At 47.0% G+C, this 19,943-nt stretch overlaps 1 protein-coding gene across 6 annotated transcripts in view; it reads left to right on the top strand.

Annotated features, from left to right (window-relative positions):
- The window catches only part of NBEA (neurobeachin), a 2,584,133-nt gene that overhangs the window by 2,128,746 nt on the left and 435,444 nt on the right, over positions 1-19,943 (top strand). For all 6 annotated transcript variants that reach the window (XM_069640609.1, XM_069640605.1, XM_069640608.1 and 3 more), the window contains one exon: positions 11,677-11,792. In XM_069640609.1, the coding sequence (XP_069496710.1) occupies positions 11,677-11,792 (116 nt within the window). The remainder of the gene's footprint in view (positions 1-11,676; positions 11,793-19,943) is intronic.

Genomic DNA, 19,943 nt, shown 5'->3' with positions numbered 1-19,943 from the left:
CCCAATTTTGATGTCCAAATCTGCAGTCCCCTCAACAGGAATTTCCTTCCCGTCAAAGTTCTGCAGTTGTCCAGGAGGAGAGGTGAGAGGAATACGGTACTTCTCCCCCCTTCCTGCATTTAGTTCCTCAAAGGCCCTTTTGGACAGAAGGGTGGCTTGGGATCCAGTGTCCACCAGTGCCAAAATTGTACCCTGTACTTGTACCGGGGCATAGTATCTTCCCTCCTTCTCCTCAAGGGGGCACAGATAATGCACATTTTTGGACAACTGGTGGGCTAACTTTCTGGTTTTGGACATTGCCATAGAAGAGATTTGGGCAGAATTCTGTGGAGAGCCTTGGGAATCTGAAAGAAAAAGTTGGCAACTGGAGATCAGAGCCATTGTGGGTTCCCCTGGTTCCGGTTCTGGGCCGTCCCCCCTCCCCCTTTTTGGAGGCAGTCACCAGGATGGGTTTGAACCAGGGGATTTCGGTATTGTCGGTTCTGGGATGAGATGATGGGCGGCGGTAGCTCAGTCTCCACATCTCCCCAGTCTGGATTGGCATCCCTTGGGACCCATTTTTCCTTGGGAGGAGTTCCCCCATCTCTAAAGGAGAAGATCCTTTCCCCAGGATCCTCTGAGGATCCCTCTCCCTCAAATTGGAAGACCTGTACTTCCTCCACAAAGTGGGTCTGTTTGGGTCCTTTGTTTCTCCTACCCCCCTCTGCTCCTTGGGAGGCAGGCTTTCAGGGGCAGGAGATTTTGTTTCCGGTTCCTGGTTTTCCAGAGGCTGTTTACAAGTTGGGAAGGAAGCTTCCTCCAAGGCTTTACACCCCCCTTCCCCTTGTGCCTCCCTGGGAACCGGTGGGTTATCGGGGTGCTGCCCCCGCCATTGTTCTGGAGCACCAGGTCCAGAGTTTGGGGCATTCTGCGGTGGCATGCTCATCTGAGGGTTCTGTTGAGCCCTCAGTATGTGACCCAGATCCTGTGCCATATTTTGGACCTGGCGCTCTAACTGGGAAACCTGCTCAGGCTGATAAGGGGCTCTATTTTCTCCCCTGGGCTGATCCCGGGAAGGGTAGCTATCCCTTCTATGGTAGTACCCCTAGTTGGGAAGATTTTGGTACCCCTCCACCCGTGGCCTCCCCTCTCCCATTTTAGATTGTCTGGGCTCAGGGAATTGGGGAAAGAAGGATGGATGATTTTGGGGCAGGAAATTGGGTGGATACCTGGGGAAAAAGTTCTGCCCAGGATTTGGAGAATTTCTGCCCTCCTGGGGGAAGTTAGGTGGGAAGTTCCCCGTGTCAGGTGCTTGGCTGGATCCCCCCCCTTGGGCTGGAGGAGTCCACACATAACCCAGGATTGGTCGGTTTCCCTTGTAGCAGGGACTTACATAGTCAGGGGAGCGGGGGACCCCATTTATGGGACTACCTCCTCGACTCCCTGTCTGTGACTGGCCCGAGGGCCTTCTGGGCTGTGAATTATTTGGTGCAGGCAGGTTTTTAGGCCCCCCCATCTCCAAATCTAAAACGGGGGCAACCTTTACCTCTGCCACCTTGGCAGCAGCCGGGGTGCTGTTGGTTTTGGGGTTTTTCGGCGCGTTATTTTTATTTTTGATAGGCTTCTGCACCTCATAGATCCGGGTAGCCTGTTCACTGACCCAGTCTAAAGATCTTTTTTCATGAAAATCTCTCACGAGCTGGGTCATTATGTATTTGGGTAAGGCATGGAAAAAATTCTCTGCTATCCGTGCGCACCCTTCTGGTGGTCTGTGCAAAAGCACGTTTTAATTCTTGCACAAACTCTTGTGGGGCCTGATCCTCCCCACATTGCAAATTGTAGGCTGCCTTGCGAGCCTTTTGAGGATTTCTGTGAACAGAAAAATGTTTCAAGATGGCCGCCTTATAGGTGGACCATCTTAAATGATTTTGGTCCTCGAGCCCCGCAAAGAAACTGGAGTATTCTGGGGAGAATGTCCATTTGACGTACTGGATGCAGCTACTGCTGTCCTTCAAATGGAAAGTCTCCATCATTTGCTCATAGAGCTCCAAGTGTTCCCAAACGGAATACTTGGCGTTCTTATGATAAGGCGTGATGACACTCCTTATTGCCTTTATTTGCTTCAGTGGGTCCTTAAGCAAGGCCCTTTTTGCCTTATTGGCCTTTTTGGTTCGGGTAACCCTGGTCCATTCATCCTCTGACTCGGAGGCACTACTCCCATAGGTTCCTGTCTGCTCTTCCAGGTTTTCCCGGATTCTGCGAGCCTGGGAATGGCTGGCAGAATGTGGGGACCTGGTCTCCTGTGTCCTGCGCCGTTCAGAGGAGTCTTCAGATTCCTCCTTGCTGCCAGGTTTTGATGGGTACCCCCCCCCACTGACCTAACTGGGCAGCAGTTTTCAGGATGCCCTTAATGGGCCTACTCTCCTGGGGTTCCCCACTAAATTGCACTGTGCTTGGGTGCCCATACCCAGATGCCCGCCCATCCATTCCTGGGAGGTACTGGCCTATGAGCCCCATACTTCTAGCTGGATAGTAATCTGCCATCCCCGTGGCCCTGGGCTCTTGTGTGCAAGGGGACATGGGGGTGGCAGAGTCCAGGGACTGGGAGAGATGAAGGCCTCTGGTACTAGGGCTCCTGAGGTTATGCTCAGGAGTTTCTCTTTCCCAGCGAACCTCATCTCTATCCGCCCCTGCTTCCTGTTGCAATGCAAGAGCCTGCGCTTTCAGTTCCTCAGTTAAGGCCTTACTAGACTCTATCAGTCTCTCCTGCATGGCTACCTATTGCTGGAGCCTATCATTGTGCTGACAGAGAGCCTCATTTTCTCTCTGTGCCTCCTGATTGGTCCTGGAGTTCTGGGCCAGTCTCTGCTACAGGAGGGTTACCTCCTCAGTCCCATCCCTACTGGCCTGCTCCTTTCTTGCCAGAGCATTCTCCACCCTCCTGGTGTGCTCTAACAAGTTCTGGTGTTATTTTTGGAGGTCACCCAGTCCCTGGAAGGCCAGGTGATTTTCTTCCATTTTCCTTTTTAAGTGGCAGACTTCCTGGCCTAAGGTATCCCTTTCCTGACTAAGAGCCTGCATCTGTGCCGCCAGGTCGTCCCTTTGCCTTTGGAAGGCACCAGCTTTCTGGCGCTCCTGGTCAAACTCTGCCTGGGTATCCAGGTCTTTCAAAATCAGTTTATTGCTCTCTGCCTTCTCCCTATCTAGGTGGCTTTGCAGGGTGACTACCTGCTCAGCACATGCCCTATTGAGGTCTAACTGTTGCTCCAGCTTTTTCTGGCTCTTCAGTAGGGAGTCCAAACCTTCTTGGTACTCCTTCTGCAAGGCCAGAAATCTGGTATCCTGGTCAGCCTTTTCCTGTTGCAGCACATCCATGTCCTCCTTTATTTTAGTGATGTACCGTCTGCTGTCATTTTCTGACTCCTGGCTCCTGAGCAGCCTCTGCTCAGAAGAGTCCAGATCAGATTGGGCCTTCTCTAACGCCATCTGTTGCCCATTTGCCAGATCTTGGCTTTCAGTACATTTATCCTGCATGTCTCCCATATATAGGTACAGGTATGCCGCTATCCTGGCAATCTTATTGTGTTCAACTTTGGCTTTAGGAGCCATATATAGTTCACTCAGGGCCACATGTAATGGACCCTGATCTCTCCATATGTCTGACCCTGTTTCAGTGACCTGTTGCGCGATGGCCTGCAACCAGACCGTTTGGTCCTGGTGAGTCCACTCACCTCTCAAAAATAGCTTATGTAAGAGGTGCTCCCTCGCTATTTTCATGTCTACCAAGGTTGTCATTCTAGAGATTGATCTCTGTCATGATTTACAGAAATTAGTATTTTATTTTTGCAAAACAGACCTTTTCCTTAGAGTGTCCCTTTGAAGAGTGCTTTACAGCGTAAAACAGCGTGGTGATCCGACCGGATGTATGTATCCCGTCAGTTAGCACACTGTATTAAGCTTCACAAGTGATAGATCTACCCCAGACGTCCGGCTCGAGCCCCCAATTTGTAAGAAGATTCAATTCAACACTACAGCTAAGTCAATGCCTAGTCTGGGATACTGAATGGAAACCCTTATTGATATATCTTTATGTCCAGTTCATGAGTTTTGGATGACTACCCCTATATAACACCCCTCTCTTAGAATCCCCCTGACCCCACTGAGTCAAGAAGTAGTTCTGTTATGCAAGTTTAAAAGGTTTATTTGAGAATTTAAACAATATATATATATATATCACACTTTATAATAAATTAATATCTGATAGTACACTGAGACATATGATGTTGATCAACAATGGGTAATCTGGCACTAGCACACTTCTTTACAATCAATGAGGAGTTAGTATAGGATGGAAAAAAGTAGCAAGACTACTTTTATGATTTCAAGGGAAAAGCAATGAGGAATGAAATGCAGTACAGAAATACTTGATATGAGTTTAGCAAAAGATAATATAATCACTTTTTCTCTGGCAATTCACCCCCCTCCCCTATGCAATGTAAGACATGGAAGTAGATGGAAAGAGGAGCACACCGTTCTCAGGAATGCAATCAAATATAATTCAGTTCAATTCCCCCTCCCCAGCAACTTAGAGAAATCAGGTATGAGTTTTAAAACACAGGCCCAAAATGCTTTTTAAATGTGATGGCAATGGATGGGAAAATGTGCCAACTGATTTTAATTCCCTCTAGAGATTCAGGGTGAGTGGGAGATGCGTGTTGGTATTAGTTCAGGCTCACTTTAGCAATGCTCTATGAGTTATCACCAGGTTGCAAACGGATTTTAACAAAAGAAAGAATGGAGCTGCTATCTTGACAAGTGGAGAAATTGAGCCCAAATCGCGGTAAAATTCGCGAATGCGTGAATCGTGATTGCGGAGAAAGTATTAGGAGTAGGAAGTCGGTTCTAGGCTTGTTGGAAAGGTTAGATTCTAAGCTTTCAGAGGAAAGTTAAACCAAGTTCCTGAGATACGGATGATTAAATAAAGGTAGTTTTTCGGATTTAAAGTAAACTCAAAATGACAGGTGACAGCTTGCAGCTTCAGAATTGACAAGTGACAGTGGTGCAGCTTTACAAAATAACAAGTGACAACTTCTAGGAGGCAGTTCTGGTTATATTAAAATAGTTTGGATTAGATTATTTTAACTAAGAGATCGGTTCTGCACAGTTCTGCTAGGTACTCACAATATAGTTTTGAAATAGGCCTCACCACTGATCTGGTCAGGTTTTGGACTGGACTCCGGTTCTGGTCTCGGCACTTCACAGTGATCTGGGTCAGCTCTCTGGTTCTGCTAACAGTGGTCTGGGTCACTCTGTATATCTGGCCTCTGGTTCTGGATACTGCTCTGCTTTCTCTGGGTACAGCACTGCTTCTGGATCTTTCTGGCGCAGGGTTTCAGGCCAGAATCAACAGCTCAGCCCGGCTGTGAATAGTCTGCAAATGATTTTGGGCCTGCTGACAAACACTTTTGCTTGCAGTGGGCCTTCTTGGTTCAAAGTTCTGTAGTATCTGTTTAGCTTGGAAGTCTAAGTGTATGATCTCTGGATGTGAAGTCGTCGGTCAGCATGCTCCGCAGCAAATGGAATTGAATCCTCTACCTGTCCCAGCAGTCTCTTTTTATGTGTTTTGAAAATGGGTGTGTGCCTGGGCCTAGCTAAGCATGCCCCTCTCTACTTGTCATTGGCCCAATTCTCCCCTCTCCCATGATTGGGGAAGGAAATGTGAGTCAGAGTGATGCTGTAGGTTTTATGGGTCAGAGGATCCTCCCCTGGTCAGTTTGCCCACAAATCTATATTTGATTCAAATACATATTGCACAGATACACAGTTGTTTAAAATTACATGCACCCATCACATATCACATGAGGTATACTCTGTTCAAACTCTGCTCTTCCTGGGGGCTTGCATTCAGAAATGGCAACATTTTGCACTTTTTAACTGGTTTTGCAATATCGGACATTTACCCAAATTTACACACATGTGCGCAAGGAGTATGGACATTAATTGATGAAGTGTCAGATTTTTAACATGCAGACATTTGGAGTGAAACACTATTTTCCGCTAGCAACCCCCCAGATCATACCACCAGGTCCTAAAACCTCTTAAAATGTGGGCAGAAAAATCACAAGAATTATGGTATCATTTAGATAAGTTTGACAAGTCCGCACCATGAGTTATACATCTTTCTTAAAATCATATTCTGGCCAACAGGGGTGTGTCTTCCCAGGTCACATGGTGGAGAAACCAGTCTATCCACTTTCTTTAAGCTCAGCCTGTCCTCAGAGGGGGCTGCCCCTCCCCGTTTCTGCCAAGAGGAAGCCACTTTTACGACGCCCCCAATATAACTTCTGCCTGAGTCAAGGAAGGGCTTTGTTCAAAAGGAAGCCATTTACGATCCCCCCAATAAACCATCTGCCTGGGCCCAGGACAGGCCTTTGTTCAACTCCCTGTAGCTGCTCCACCCCTAATCTAATCAGAGAGTTGACAACTCCTTTTGGCAAGGGGAAGAGTGGCTGAGCAGGTTGTAACTCCTGTGGGGGTATATGTCAGGCAGAATTCAGTTTCATTAAGCCAGGTTTCAGCTAAATGTCACTTTTTGTCCCCCATTTTAAGTCTATTACAATTTTTACATACACATTAAATAATTACTTCCTTCAAGTCATTTCAGAGTATAGTTTTACATTGTATCCACCTCTTAGCAAGTCTTTCCTTGGTCTGGTTTTGTTTCATTTGTTCAGTTTTACACAATAGTCTGGTGGTTTTAAAACGCCAGCTTTCTGATAGTGGTGAGTACTGGTAATGCAACCATTTTTGGGATTTAAGAAAATGAATTCCCCACAGTTCTAGGTTGCTTTTGGCAATCAGCATTGCCATTCCCAATGGTTTCAGGCTACTGTGTGGGTAGCCCAATGGTGGTTTTAGGCAGTGCCCTCCTGTGCTCACAACATAGGCAAAAATGGGTGGCAGCCTATTCTTCATGCATTTCCCTGTGCATTCTCTGGGAAGTTCTGGCCATCATAATGTTTTCCATGCCAGTACTGCACAGTTTTCCTATTCTGGCGCACATGTGGGCTTTTTGGCCATCTTGGATTTTCTAACCCCACAGCACCAAATGTTGCAGCATGATAGCTCAAACGTGGGTCAGGACACCCAACAGTTCCAATGAAGTTATAGTTGCTCTTAATAGGGCTTCATATTATTACCATATTTTTATAGTGCAAACCTAGCTCTGGAGAAACGGAGAACACCACAGAGGAAAACATTGGTGTTGAAAATGTAACAAGTCATCAGGTAAACAATAATTATCATCACAGTGCTATATACATACGAGCGTGTGCACAAGAGCATGAGAATCTAGGTAACACCATGGTCTGTTAGAGCCAGGTTTTCAGTTCTTTCCTAAACTTAGGGGGACTTGGAGCAGTCCAGATTACTTCCGGGGCAGAGTTCCAGAGGCCCAGAGCATAGCATAACAAGGACTGTTATCCTGTTTTCTCCATGTGAGCCAGTCTAGTTTCCATCGTTCTTTGCCTCTCATCCCATTACAAAAGGGGAAAGACCATATGCAAATCAGGATTGGTGCCACCGCAACAGGAGCAGTCCAGCCCAAACTGCTTGGTCACATCCCTTCTGCACCAGACCACAAGCATCCACAGGCATGTTTCAGGCAACACCTTTTGGTGTTGCACAAGTCAGCCCGAATGGGACAGGTATGCACATATGTTAGTCCTGAGCCTGCTGGGCCTAGAGACCGAAGCTGCTACTCATTGATATGGCCCAACAAGGCGAAACATGTCTGGAGATGCTCGTGGTCTTACGCAGAAGGGATGGGACCTAGCAGTTCGTGCTGGACTGCCCCTTTTGGGGTGGGACCAAGCCTGGTCTGCATATGGTCTTTCTCCTTCTGTAATGGCTTGGCAGGCTGAAAACCGAGGGCCTGGAGTGTTGCCCAGAGCTTGCCTGTGGTTATGATTAATTCAAAACCTTCTAGCCATCGCCTTGTTGTTTTTCTTGCAGGGTGTGGGTCGCCAGCATTTGGACTAGCATCTTTTGACAGTAGTGCAGTTCTGTGAGCTTCGATCTGTGTCAGACCTTGCATCCATCGGGATTACTATACCTGTAAAGGAGAAATAATTAAGATGGTTGATAGCGATGGATACTTGAATATCACCTTTATTACTTGAGGTGGAGTAAGTATTTCATAAGATAGGTTACAACAGTTAAACAAATTAACTCAGCATTGTTCTGACTTGCCAGATCTATTGGTAGCCATTCCATCAAAGCAATGCTGATAGCAAATAGGGCAAAAAACAAAGTGTAGGTGTCTGTGGGATGATGCCAGTGGGGGAAATATTTTTTTAAAGGACACTGTTTCATCTTCTGCAGAGCCCCCCTATTTTTGCTCTCTGCCTGGAACTTGGTGTAGGCTGCCTCCCAGATAATGTAGCATTGACACCTTTACTTTTATTGTGCACCTTTTTGACAAATACGGTGGCTACATTGTCGGGGGGAATTCTTGGGGATTTGCTTTGGAACAATGTTGGCCATTGAGTCGAGTGGCTTAGTTATATAAAATTCAATTCGGGGTTCCAAGGGTTTGGCTTGTTGTATAGTAAACCTGCATTCTTAGACCTGAAATCTATAGAACTTCTCAAATCCTGCTTTGATGCATCTAGCGATTCTATAAGCGAATCGAACAAGATGGTGAAGCCCTTTGTCGACTCAGTTTATTGTCTCTATCGACTCGTGGCCTTAGAAGAATGTTCCTTCTAGCTCTCTTCTTTTTATTATTTTACAATAGCTTGCTGCTCCTGAATGCCACAACGGTATGTAAAGAACACAGTAAACACCAAGTTGTCATTGTAACATAGATACTGCTGAGGACTGGTTGCATTTTGTTTTTGCCCACCATATAGTTCTTTGAGGCAAAAGACACACTTTTTTTTTAGTTGTACTTGTTTCAGACAATGTAGATTGGTGTTTGTTTCACTGCTTGATGAACAGTGAATGTGTATGCCATGGCGTGGAGAGATACTAGCTTGTGCCTTTTTAAATTGGAAGAAAATATGTGACTCTTCTGGAAATCGCCTGATATATATTGTTTTTATTTGCTCTGTATAAATGCCATGAGTTTGTGATAGCATTTCATTATTCTGGTTATCATGCATGTTTTGTCACATTTTTGAGTTGTGTATGTTGTGAATTCAAATTTTAAGATAAAATGCCTTTTGATTGAAATTTAGGAAAGGATTGAAAAGGGTCATCAAATGCCGAAAATATATTTGACTGACCAAAATGGCTAAGAGCACAGATATACTAGATATACTAGATTTGAACGACTGTTACATCAAGTTGCTTGATTCTAGCTAGTTTTGGGGTGCCTTGACACCCCTTAATTGCTATTTTAAGGTTATTGAACTGTGACACTCTAAAATATAAAAGTTAGACCCATGCAGTAAAACTGAAGCAAGGTTTTATTGTGCAAGTTTTAGGTTAAGATTGCTCCACATCTTTGTAATGGGATTTTAAAGCTTCATCTTGCAAGCATCTTTGCTGTTTAAGGGTCGGAGACTCGTACGCATCTTTCCCAGCATGCAGTAGTTCAGGTGGTGAATACTTGGTCAGTAAACTCTCGGTGGTGGGACTCACTTTTACACATCCAATTTCCCAGCGTGCAAGTCTCCGTTGTTGAATACTTTACTGATACACAGTAATTTGCATCAGTGTTGCCAAGGTGCTTTGGGCCTTTTATCTTGTCCCATCATTTTGTTTTACTGCTTGGTGGACAATGACTTGCACTCATTCTTAGCTAAATGTTGTTTCCCACTTTTGGTTCCTATTGGGGCCACGGACTCGCCCCTCAGTTTTTAGCTGGCCCCTCTTTGTTCCAATTGTCTTTGCTTTGCTCCCTTTCATGCTTTGGCTGGTTGGAACAGCTTTCTTTTGAGGCTCTTCCTAGTATTACTGAAATACCTCTTTCACAGTTTGGTTTGTTAGTCTTTTCTCTGTTACCATCTCAGAGGTCTTTTCACATCAGGCCAAGGGTGTTCTCATCCTCTTTTCTGCTGACCACTTCAGGACCTTCGATGAGTACATCGATTCTTGTGTCTGTTCTAGTATGCCATCCAGACTGGCAAGGGCTTTTGGGATTCGCATTTGTATGCTGTTGCTTGCTGTTTGCTGATGGCCTGCATCCTCCTCGCAGCCAGTACATGAAGACCCTGCCCTCCTCTGCTCACAGGCTTTTTTCAGGTAGTAGTACAGTTGTGTGTTGTATCAGCTGACTGCACAAGTTGAAGACCGACCTCAGGGAGCAGCCCTTGCTGCACTGCTTTTACAGTGCTTTACCATACAGTGATTTCAGGAGCAGTTTGCATGGTTTATCCTTTTTCAGCGAGATTTGGGGTACTTTTCTGCAGGGTAGTGGATGCTTGGATAGATGGCAAGCATGGTAGAATACTAAGGCAGTGAGTGTACGTGCATTTCTGATCACGTCTGTGCTGTCCTCTGTTTTGTATCCGTCATTCCCTTGACTCCCTTTCCACTGCCACAGTTTCCTAACTCAAACCTGTCCCATCACTTCTCCACACTCTTATTTCTCCTGTTTCTTTCAGTTTGTTTTCTAAGCCATCTGTTCTCCTGCCAGAAAGAAATAATAGATGATTAAAATAGCACTGCTCTAGTCTCCCTTGCACGAGGGACTAAAAGCTGACCGGTGTATCCTTTATTAAAGATGTGCTGTGATACAGATCTAATGCATTAGGCTATTTGAGCAAAGTGAGCACTGATGATGGAACTTCAAGTGCTTCGAAATGATATTGCTAATCTCACACCACAGACGCCACCACACACCGGTAAACCACGAACAAATGCTCTTAGTCGTTGTTTCAGTCAAAGCTAGCTTTCCTTTTGTTTTGGGTAATGCTGCTTAATCTTTGTCCAAGAAAATGTAGAACGGATCACTTTTATTTGCAGAACCCTGTGAAAGGGCCAGGTTCTTGTTGGGACATTGTGAGGGTGTAGAACATCACCAACAAGCAACAGGCTACTTGCATGTGTTTGCTCGTGAAACATCAGCCACGTTTGACGTGTGTTTTTCGTTGTTTTATACCTTGATATTGTTCTCTGCAGGAAAAGGCTGCCAAGTGCAGTGCATTCCCGCATAGAACGAGGGAAGGCTTGAAAGCACGCAGCGTGTTTATTCGTATTTCACGTAAAATAAGAAACATTCAGGATAGCCACAGGCCTATCGCAGTCGGACTTGCAGGCCTAGTACACGTGGGCACGGGGCAGATGGCTTATTTCAATAAAATATGCATAAACACGCTGCATGCTTTCGTTTGTCATGTCCCCATTCCTAGCAACAGCACCTGAGAAGCGCTGCTTCGAGAATGGAGCACAATACATGGAAACGACTCGTGGCTTGTTAGCAAAATACCGGCGAACCGTTAAATTGGTGCCCATCGACCTGTCAGGCAGACACCAGGAATGCTACATACTGCAAGTTGATCAGGGCACACGTGGGTGTACTGCTAAAGGAATTCCCTGACTGAGATCATGGTTGCCTCCTGCACGGATTCCATGTTGCTGTTACTTGGGCCTGCCAGGGCAGAGCGACCCTTATATTTAACTGCGCCATATGCGAGTTGACGTTCTAAACCATCGATGACTGTTCAACCTTTTTTACGTGTTTTCTTTCAGGAGAATATCGCTGGCCACGCCCCGACAGCTATTTAAATCTTCCAACATGACGCAGCGGTGGCAGCGGCGGGAGATCTCGAACTTCGAATACCTGATGTTCCTCAACACCATCGCAGGTGAGGCAGCAACAGCAGCTGCGTGTGCCCTCTAAACATGTTTATTTGTGGCAGAGTCTTGCGAGTCAAGGATTTGATGGACTGGATGTGTTGGAAGGACACCCGAGGATGAGCTCTGAGGCACTCCCATTAGATCTGATCCCAGCATGTAGGACCTATCAATGAGGCCTCCATTTAATCTGCAGGGGGGGGGAGACTGCGCTGCTCGCTCGCGCCTCTGCCCTCTCCTCCACTGACAGCTTCGCCTGAAGCTTTATTAGATGCAGCAAAGCATTGCCAAAGAGTGTCTCAAAATAATAATGGGAAAATGTAATTTTTACTGCTTCATCATTCTCGACAACGGCAAGTAGACAGCGGAATAACCGCCTTCTGCCTAGTACAAGTGTCACCGAGATTGTGGCATGAGAAGCTGTTGGCAGCTGCTCTCGTGCGGTTCTGTAGGTCGCAACAGATAAACAACAGCGATTTCAAACACGAGTGCTTGCCTAGTTTAGGAAAATGTAGTTTTTTTCTTTGGTGGGAGATGATTCATGAATGCGTGTTAACTCCCACCAAAGAAAAAACATACATTGTGTTTGCCTTACCCATCGATCAGTATACGCAAATTGCAAGTGGGTATTTGTTAGATTACACCAAAGATTGAAAAGTTAAAGAAATCCTCTTTAGTGTGTTATTATCTTTTTATGTTCTATTTAGAAGAAGCCTGGATGTGTTTCATTTGGGGCAAGTCATAACAACACTAGGATATGACTAGGCAGCACAGTTTGCAATTGTCGCTTGTTACATGCCTGTATAACAAGTTTGGGGACAACAGAGTCGTTGTTGATGGATATGATGTGGGCTAGAATTTTGAGTGGAAACTGGGAAACATGTATTGTTTATTTTACTTTGCTTTGGCGAAAAATCATGATTATCTTGGATATATTCTCCTTATTAAGTGCTGGAATGATGAATTCTCATTTCCTTTGGCACTCCATGTTCTTTTTTAATTATAGAGTCTTTCCCCTTTCTTTTAAAGACTGTTTTATGTTGTGATGAAATGTCTTAAAAGTTTGCTGTTGCTAACTATATAATTTGTAAGTAAAACAAAATAAAAAATAACAAGTGTACAATTTGAGGAACAGGAAGTGATTTGCTTAGAATCCACACAATTGGTCAACTAGTGATGCCTGGCTATTCATCCAGGCTCTGAATTCACCAACGAAGTAACATCTCCTTCCCTTGATATTAAGTGTCCGCAGAATTATAAAGAACATGCCTGTATGTACCACTTGCTTGGATAGAATATCCTTATGGAGTTTAAACCTTTACATAGCTATTTCTTAAAAAAGATGACCAGAACTACTGCCAATCCTCATTTGTTGTTTGTATCATTATTTGGAAAGGCTAGATATTATCTAAAGCATGAATTGGACAGGCAGTTCGAGAGCATTATCGTTTCCGTAAAAAGTACATAAATTAATCACTATCTGGGTTCTTTTGCCTTTAAAAAAATATCATAATGAGATACTGACATCTAATTCCGTGGTTATAAATCCACATACTGGCCCTTCATAAGAACACAATTATTAACCACTGGCTTTTTCTGTACACTCTCAAATGTTTTGATTTTGTACTTATTCTGATTTTTGTCTTGTCAATATTTAGTGGGTAGGTTCTTTTAAACCCACCCCTTTATTTTAATTTTAATAGCATTACGTTTTTCTAAAGTGCTTCCTGCCATATTCCTCTTGTGTCGAAGCACTGTCATGCTAATTATTGGGATTACTCTTTTTAATGGTAATGTAAATATTATCTGAGTTTTGAGAATTCTGTCCGGCTGTTTGATCTCAGGTAGCTGTTGGGGCCCGGGCACTCCTTAGTGACCCGGAAATTAACATCCAATAGTATGCAATGTTAGTGGTATTGTATAGCACTCTTCTGTCCCTGTTGGTGGCCTTGCTGTGCGTCACTCTGCAAGAAAAATGGGATGGGGGTCACAAGTGGGTCAGTGGGAGAGGCAGATGCAAGAGCTATTATTATTATTAGGGTATTTATTGAGCGCGGACCTATCTTTGGGTAGCAAGGGGAGCGCTTTACAATCATAAGGGGAAGAATAAGGTTATAGAACAGAGAAACAAGGGACAAGGGAGTGACTATCTAACAGGGTAGTGAGGACAATTTTCGGCAATGGATATACAAGTAACCAGGGCAGGAAACAGCGGGGATCAGATCACCCAGTCTCGGGTATGGTGGGGAGTGTATGGTGTATGGACCTAGGAGTTAGGAGCCATTCCTTGAAGAGGAGAGTCTTGAGCTCTTTCCTGAACTGTAAGGGCAAGTCAGATGTTGATGGGGAGAAGGTTCCAGTGTCTTGGGGGCATAGACAGAGACGGCCTGCCTTCTGGTTTGTTCCTTCCTGCAATGGCAAAGTTAAAGTCTGCACATGTATTTCTGGTGGATCATAGTCCTTGGGAGATGCCGAGTTTCTCAATGAGGTAGCTTTGGGACATCAGGGTGACAGCCTTGTAGATAATTCAGCAGGATTTGAAGATGATACCAGCTTGCATTGGGAGCCAGTGCAGTTCGATGAGGGTTCGGGTGATGTGGTCGAATTTGCAAAGTCCTTTGAGCCACGTTGCAGCATCTCAGGGGGAAGGCAGGATTGTGGCCGGAAGGCCTTTCAAGAGGGAATTCCCACCATCCAGGTGGGGAGAGGACCAAGGCTTGGATAGCAGATCTGTACCTCTGACGAAACACTATCTCATACTCATTCAAGACTAATCCAGGGAGTTTGTTCCCTCTCCCTTAGGGAGAGCCACCCCCTTTGGGACTAGAGAAGTGAGTCCACTAAGCTTAACAACCCTTGGTGGAACAGGGCAAGCAGGATTCCACAGGGGGGTGACAGGAGATCCCTAGAGATGGATGGAAGTTATTCTTTATCCTCACGATTCCCAAGACCACAATGACTTTGACTACATGGGTGTTAAACTATATGAAAACATGAAACGGCCTCTAAGAGGGGCTGGTGTTGCTTCTGATCCTCTATGTACAACAGAGAGAACGATAAAGAGTGAATCAGTGTGGAAACAGGGAGAAAGGGACGGCGGTAGCGCTGTAGAGAGCGAGGACCCGCCTCATGGGAGGTGTGTCAGGACGTAGCAAGCGTCAACAAGGTGTGGAAGACCCAATGGCGGCCAGTCGCACAGGAAGCCTGCAGCCCTGCTGAAGCAGGAAACAGGAATGCATGGCCTGGAGGAGCCAAACAAAGTGCAGGTTACCTAGCATCCGATGGGCCGAGTAGCAAACCAGAGAAAGATGGGTGCAAGTTCCACCCAACGCAGAATCCGAGCGGGAGACTAAAGACGACAAGGCGCTGAGGCCAAACTCCCTGAGTCTCTCAAGGAGTACTGCCACAAGATGAAAGGTACGCTGTTGCTCAAGGGAACCAGGAAAGGGCGGGGTAGAACTTGACCAGACCCAAACTTTGAGGTGAACAAAGTCAAGCCCCGAGGTGGGGTGATAGAGAAAGGACCCCAAGGCAGGGTGAACCAAGTGACCCACCCAGGTGGGGTAGGAGACAGAAGAGTCGAACCCGGTCCGAACAGAGTAAAGCCCCACGGTGGTGTGGTAGAGAAAGTACACCAAGATGGAGTGAACAAAGTGAAGCCCCAAGGTGAGGAGAAAGAGAGAAGATCCAAAGGCGGGGTGAGCAAAGTCAACCCCCAAGGTGAGTTGATAGAGAAAGGATTCCAAGTCAGTGTGAAACAAGTGAAACCCCCAGGAGGGGTAAGAGAGAAAAGAGCCTATGCCGGTCTGAACAGAGTGAAGCCGCAAGATGGAATGTTGGAGAAAAGACCCCAAGTTGGGTGAACTGAGTGAAGCCCCAAGGCAGGTCGGGAGAGAGAAGAGCCCAGGTTGGACTGAACGCAGTAAAACGCTAAGGTAGGGTGAATGTAGTGAGAACACAAAGAGAGGTTTAAAGGGCGAAGGACCCAAGGTAGGGCAAGGGAGAGAGAAAACCTCAAGGCAGGTGAGAGAAAAACAACCCCAAAGGGGGAGAAAGAAACTGCAAGCAAGGTGGGATAAAAAAAACACAGGGCGAACACACCAGGATTTTATCATACAAAAGCTGGACACTGATCATACGTTTCCACGCAAAGATGAGAGGTTGGGAGACCCTACTAAAACTTGACTGAACTATTCCCATGAGTGAGTGATTAATGAGACACTCAAGAATACTTGCTTAAAGTGTGCACCAGGGGCCAGGAGGCCTCATTGAGAAATACACGAGGGGAGGGTCAGAAACCAGCCAACATTCACTCGTTAGGGCCATGGGCCTTAGTTTATCTTTTGTTGGATTTGTATTTCTCCAGCATTGGATCTTTCATGGATTCACATGCTTTGAATATTCCCCGTCGTCAGGCTGGGAATCCCCGGTACATTATATAGACCCTTTCCCGTAGGAAAACTTTTTCGACGCTTATGCGTCCTATCCACCTCGTTTTGTATCATGCGTGCCCGTGCCGTCAGGACGTCATGATATAAATACAGGCCCCGCCCCCGCGCTCCCTCAGATTTCAACCGTCTTTCAAAGCAGTGGGATCTTCGTGTTACTACTAGTGATAACTAGATTGTTTTTTTGTCTGTTTCGCGTAAGCGAAGTTCAAATCTGGAGAATTATGTCTGGAAAGGCGTTATTTCGTCCATGTGCAACCTGTGGCCTCAAAAAGGTTTATGAAGGAGACGGCCACATGGACTGTATCTACTGTCTCCACCCGCACCACGCGGCGGATACATGTGAGATATGCCAGGGTTTCTCCCAAAAAACCCTTAAGGACCGTAAAAGAAGGCTGGTCGACTGGCTTAATGACGGAGCGGGTGCCTACCCGGCTTCGGAAGTTGGCTCCACGGCCTCCAGGAGCAAGTCGGAGCCTCCATCGAAGAAGGTGCGGCCAGCAGAAATTCGCCCTGAGGACAAGCATAAGGGGAAACATGCTGGATCCTCCTCATCTCATAAAAAGCCCTCCTCCTCCTCATCATCTAAGACGGAGAGGCTGGCGCTGTCTAAATCCTCCTCAGGGGACCGTCCCAGGTCTTCCGTGAGTCGAGAAGCTTCAGCCGGGAAGTCGGCATCAAAATCGACAACGAAGTCTAAAGGCTCGACGACGACGACTTCCTCGTCGACCTCGGTGTCGTTGACGATGCCTATTACCGTTCAAGCAGCAGCGGTTGGGATTCCTTCGTCGACGGAAACTCAGTCTATGGCTTGGCTGCCTGAGGTCTATGACCCGATCCCCCCTGAGGTCTTACTGCAGCCAGACACGGCCTGCTCGGCGGAAGGGGAAGGTGACATGGTTCTGCAGCCATTGGATTTAGGCTTACGGCCTTCCACGTCGACGACGACGGCGACGAGTGCGAGCGGGGGTATGGTACCTATATCATCCACGTTGCTGAACCCCCAGACAGTTTTGTCTCTGGATGTGCTTAATACTCTTCAGAAGCTACTACAGCGGCTGGATACCCAGTTCCCTCAACCTGGGACGTCATCGTCACTTCTGTCTGTACCTTCCGTCGACGAGCAAACTTGTACGGCTCGCTCGTCGACGAATCACCCATCGGCTCCCCAGGCGGTAAAAGATCGTCCTCGAGCTCAGGAGGAGGGTGAGTTGTCGGAGTCCGACTCTATACATGATGACTCTGGGTCAGACATCTCCCTGTCACCGTCGAGGGACCCGACATGGAATTCGGATGTAGAATTGGAGTCTACGAGGAGCCAGACACAGCCATCTCCCCCTGATGATGTGGGAGCCTTCCATGCAATGATGGGGAAAGCGTGTTCCGAATTCGGCTTGATTCCTGAGGAGCAGAGGAAAGACTGTTTCCTTTTTGACCATATGGGTCAAAGGAGAAAATCGGTATTTGCCATCCCAATCCTTGACCACGTGTGGCAAGAAGGTCTCAAAAACGATGCGCCATCCGTTCTCGGAACCAGCCATAAAGGGACGGATCGAGAAAAAGTTTAAAGCTCCTGAGTCCACTCCAAAATGTCTAACATCACAGCCTTTGTCTGACTCGGTGGTGTCGGCGGCAGCAGCTAGGAAGGCCAGGGTCCAGCAGAAATGTTCAACGCCACCGGAAAGCGAGGCTAGGAGGCAGGACGCATTTGGAAAGAAGGTGCTCTCGGTCGGAGCGACGACAGTAAGAGCAGCCAATTCCTTAGCGATCGTGTCACGATATGATAGGGAAATGTGGCACAAATTAGCCCCTATCCTAGAACACCTGCCAGACGAACACCGAAAAGCAGCTATGTTACTGGTGCGGGACGGCGAGGAGGCCTCGAACCACGCTATTAATATCGCAGTGGACCTAGCAGAGTCTGGTTTCAAACAAATCAACCATGGAGTAGTGCTTCGTCGACAAGCGTGGCTCAAATGTACTACTTTCCGTCCTGAAGTACAGTACAAAGTCCTGGACATGCCATGCGAAGGGGAGCACCTGTTTGGCGAAAAAGTTGATGAAGCGCTGAAAGGGATGAAAGAAGACACGGATACTGCTAGGTCCCTCGGCGCCCTTCAAACGGGTAGAAATTTTCGCTCTTTTCGCCCTTTCAGAGGTGCTTCTGGAAACTCCCGCTTTGGAGCCTCGAGGGACCGTGGATTTAACAGGCCCTCGTACTCTTCACAAGGGTTCAGACGAGCGTCCCAGTCGGCACGTGGAAGCAGGGACTATCAAGCCTCCAGGCGGCGAGGCTCAGGTCCGTCGTCAACGAAGAACAAGCAAACCAGCAACCAATGACGGCCTTCGGAACGTCCTGGGGGGTCGAGTCTCTCATCACTTCGACCGATGGAAATGCATCACCAAAGATCGATGGGTCCTAGACACGATTCGCATGGGTCATGCGCTGCAATTCAAAGACAAGCCTCCGCGTCTTCCTCCTTTATTCTCGACACAGCCCCACCTCCAAATCCTACGACAAGAGGCGGAGCTTATGTTGCGAAAAGGGGCGGTAGAGAGAGTTCCTGTGGCACAGGAAGGCCAAGGAGTTTATTCCAGGTTCTTTGTTGTCAAAAAGCCAAACGGCAAATGGAGGCCCATTCTCGACCTGAGGGTACTCAACAAGTGGCTAAAGAGCCAAAAATTCAAAATGCTAAAACTCCAAGAGGTTATCAGATCGGTGCAACCCATGGACTATCTCTCTTCACTAGACCTTCAGGATGCTTATTTTCACATCCCAATACGCCCACGACACAGGAGATATTTAAGATTCGTCGTCGGGAGAAAGCATTTTCAGTTCAAGGTCCTCCCGTTCGGGCTCAAGTCCTCCCCCAGGACGTTCACCAAGTGCTTGGCCCCTATAGCGGCCCATTTAAGGAAGGATGGTCATCATGTCTATCCATATCTAGACGACTGGCTAATCAGAGGGTCATCCAAGGAACAAACACGAGACAGTCTACGAGCCACAATGTCCATCTTACAGGAACTGGGCTTCGCAATAAACTTCAACAAGTCCTCAGTAGAGCCTTCGAGGACCTTGGTCTTTCTAGGAGCGGAGTTTCATACACACACAAGCCTGGTGAAACCATCCAGCGAAAGAATTCAGAAACTTCAAAACAAGGCGTCGGAATGGAGAGGCGGTACCAAGGTCTCTGTGCGCAAGTACATGTCCCTGCTAGGGACCATGTCGTCCTGCATTCCGTTAATAAACAACTGCCGTCTGTTTATGAGGCCTTGCCAGGAATTTCTAGCGGACCGTTGGGCGCAGAGCAGAGGTCGCTGGTCCGACAGACTGGTCGTCGACGAACAACTAGTTCAAGCACTCGGCTGGTGGAAAGTGTCTACTCACCTAACGAGAGGGATGCCTCTACTGGAACCAGAGTTCCAAAAGACGGTGGTGACGGATGCATCGCTGAGCGGATGGGGAGCTCATCTGGATATGTTACAGGTACAAGGCCAGTGGTCTTTGCAGGAGTCCTCCCTGCATATCAACCTGCTAGAACTGAGAGCAGTGCGATGGGCTCTGAAGTCTTTTCTTCCGCAACTGAGGGACTCGGTGGTGCGTGTCATGACGGACAACACCACTACGATGTTCTACTTGAGGAAACAAGGAGGGACACGTTCCAGGTCCCTATCGACAGAGGCACAGAAAATCTGGCATTGGGCCCTTCAACA

The sequence above is a fragment of the Ambystoma mexicanum genome, chromosome 7q (assembly GCF_040938575.1).
Source record: "Ambystoma mexicanum isolate Mex_15411 chromosome 7q, UKY_AmexF1_1, whole genome shotgun sequence".
Classification (NCBI taxonomy): domain Eukaryota; kingdom Metazoa; phylum Chordata; class Amphibia; order Caudata; family Ambystomatidae; genus Ambystoma; species Ambystoma mexicanum.
Note: the sequence above shows the minus strand (reverse complement) of the source record. Positions and strands in the feature narration are given on the sequence as shown.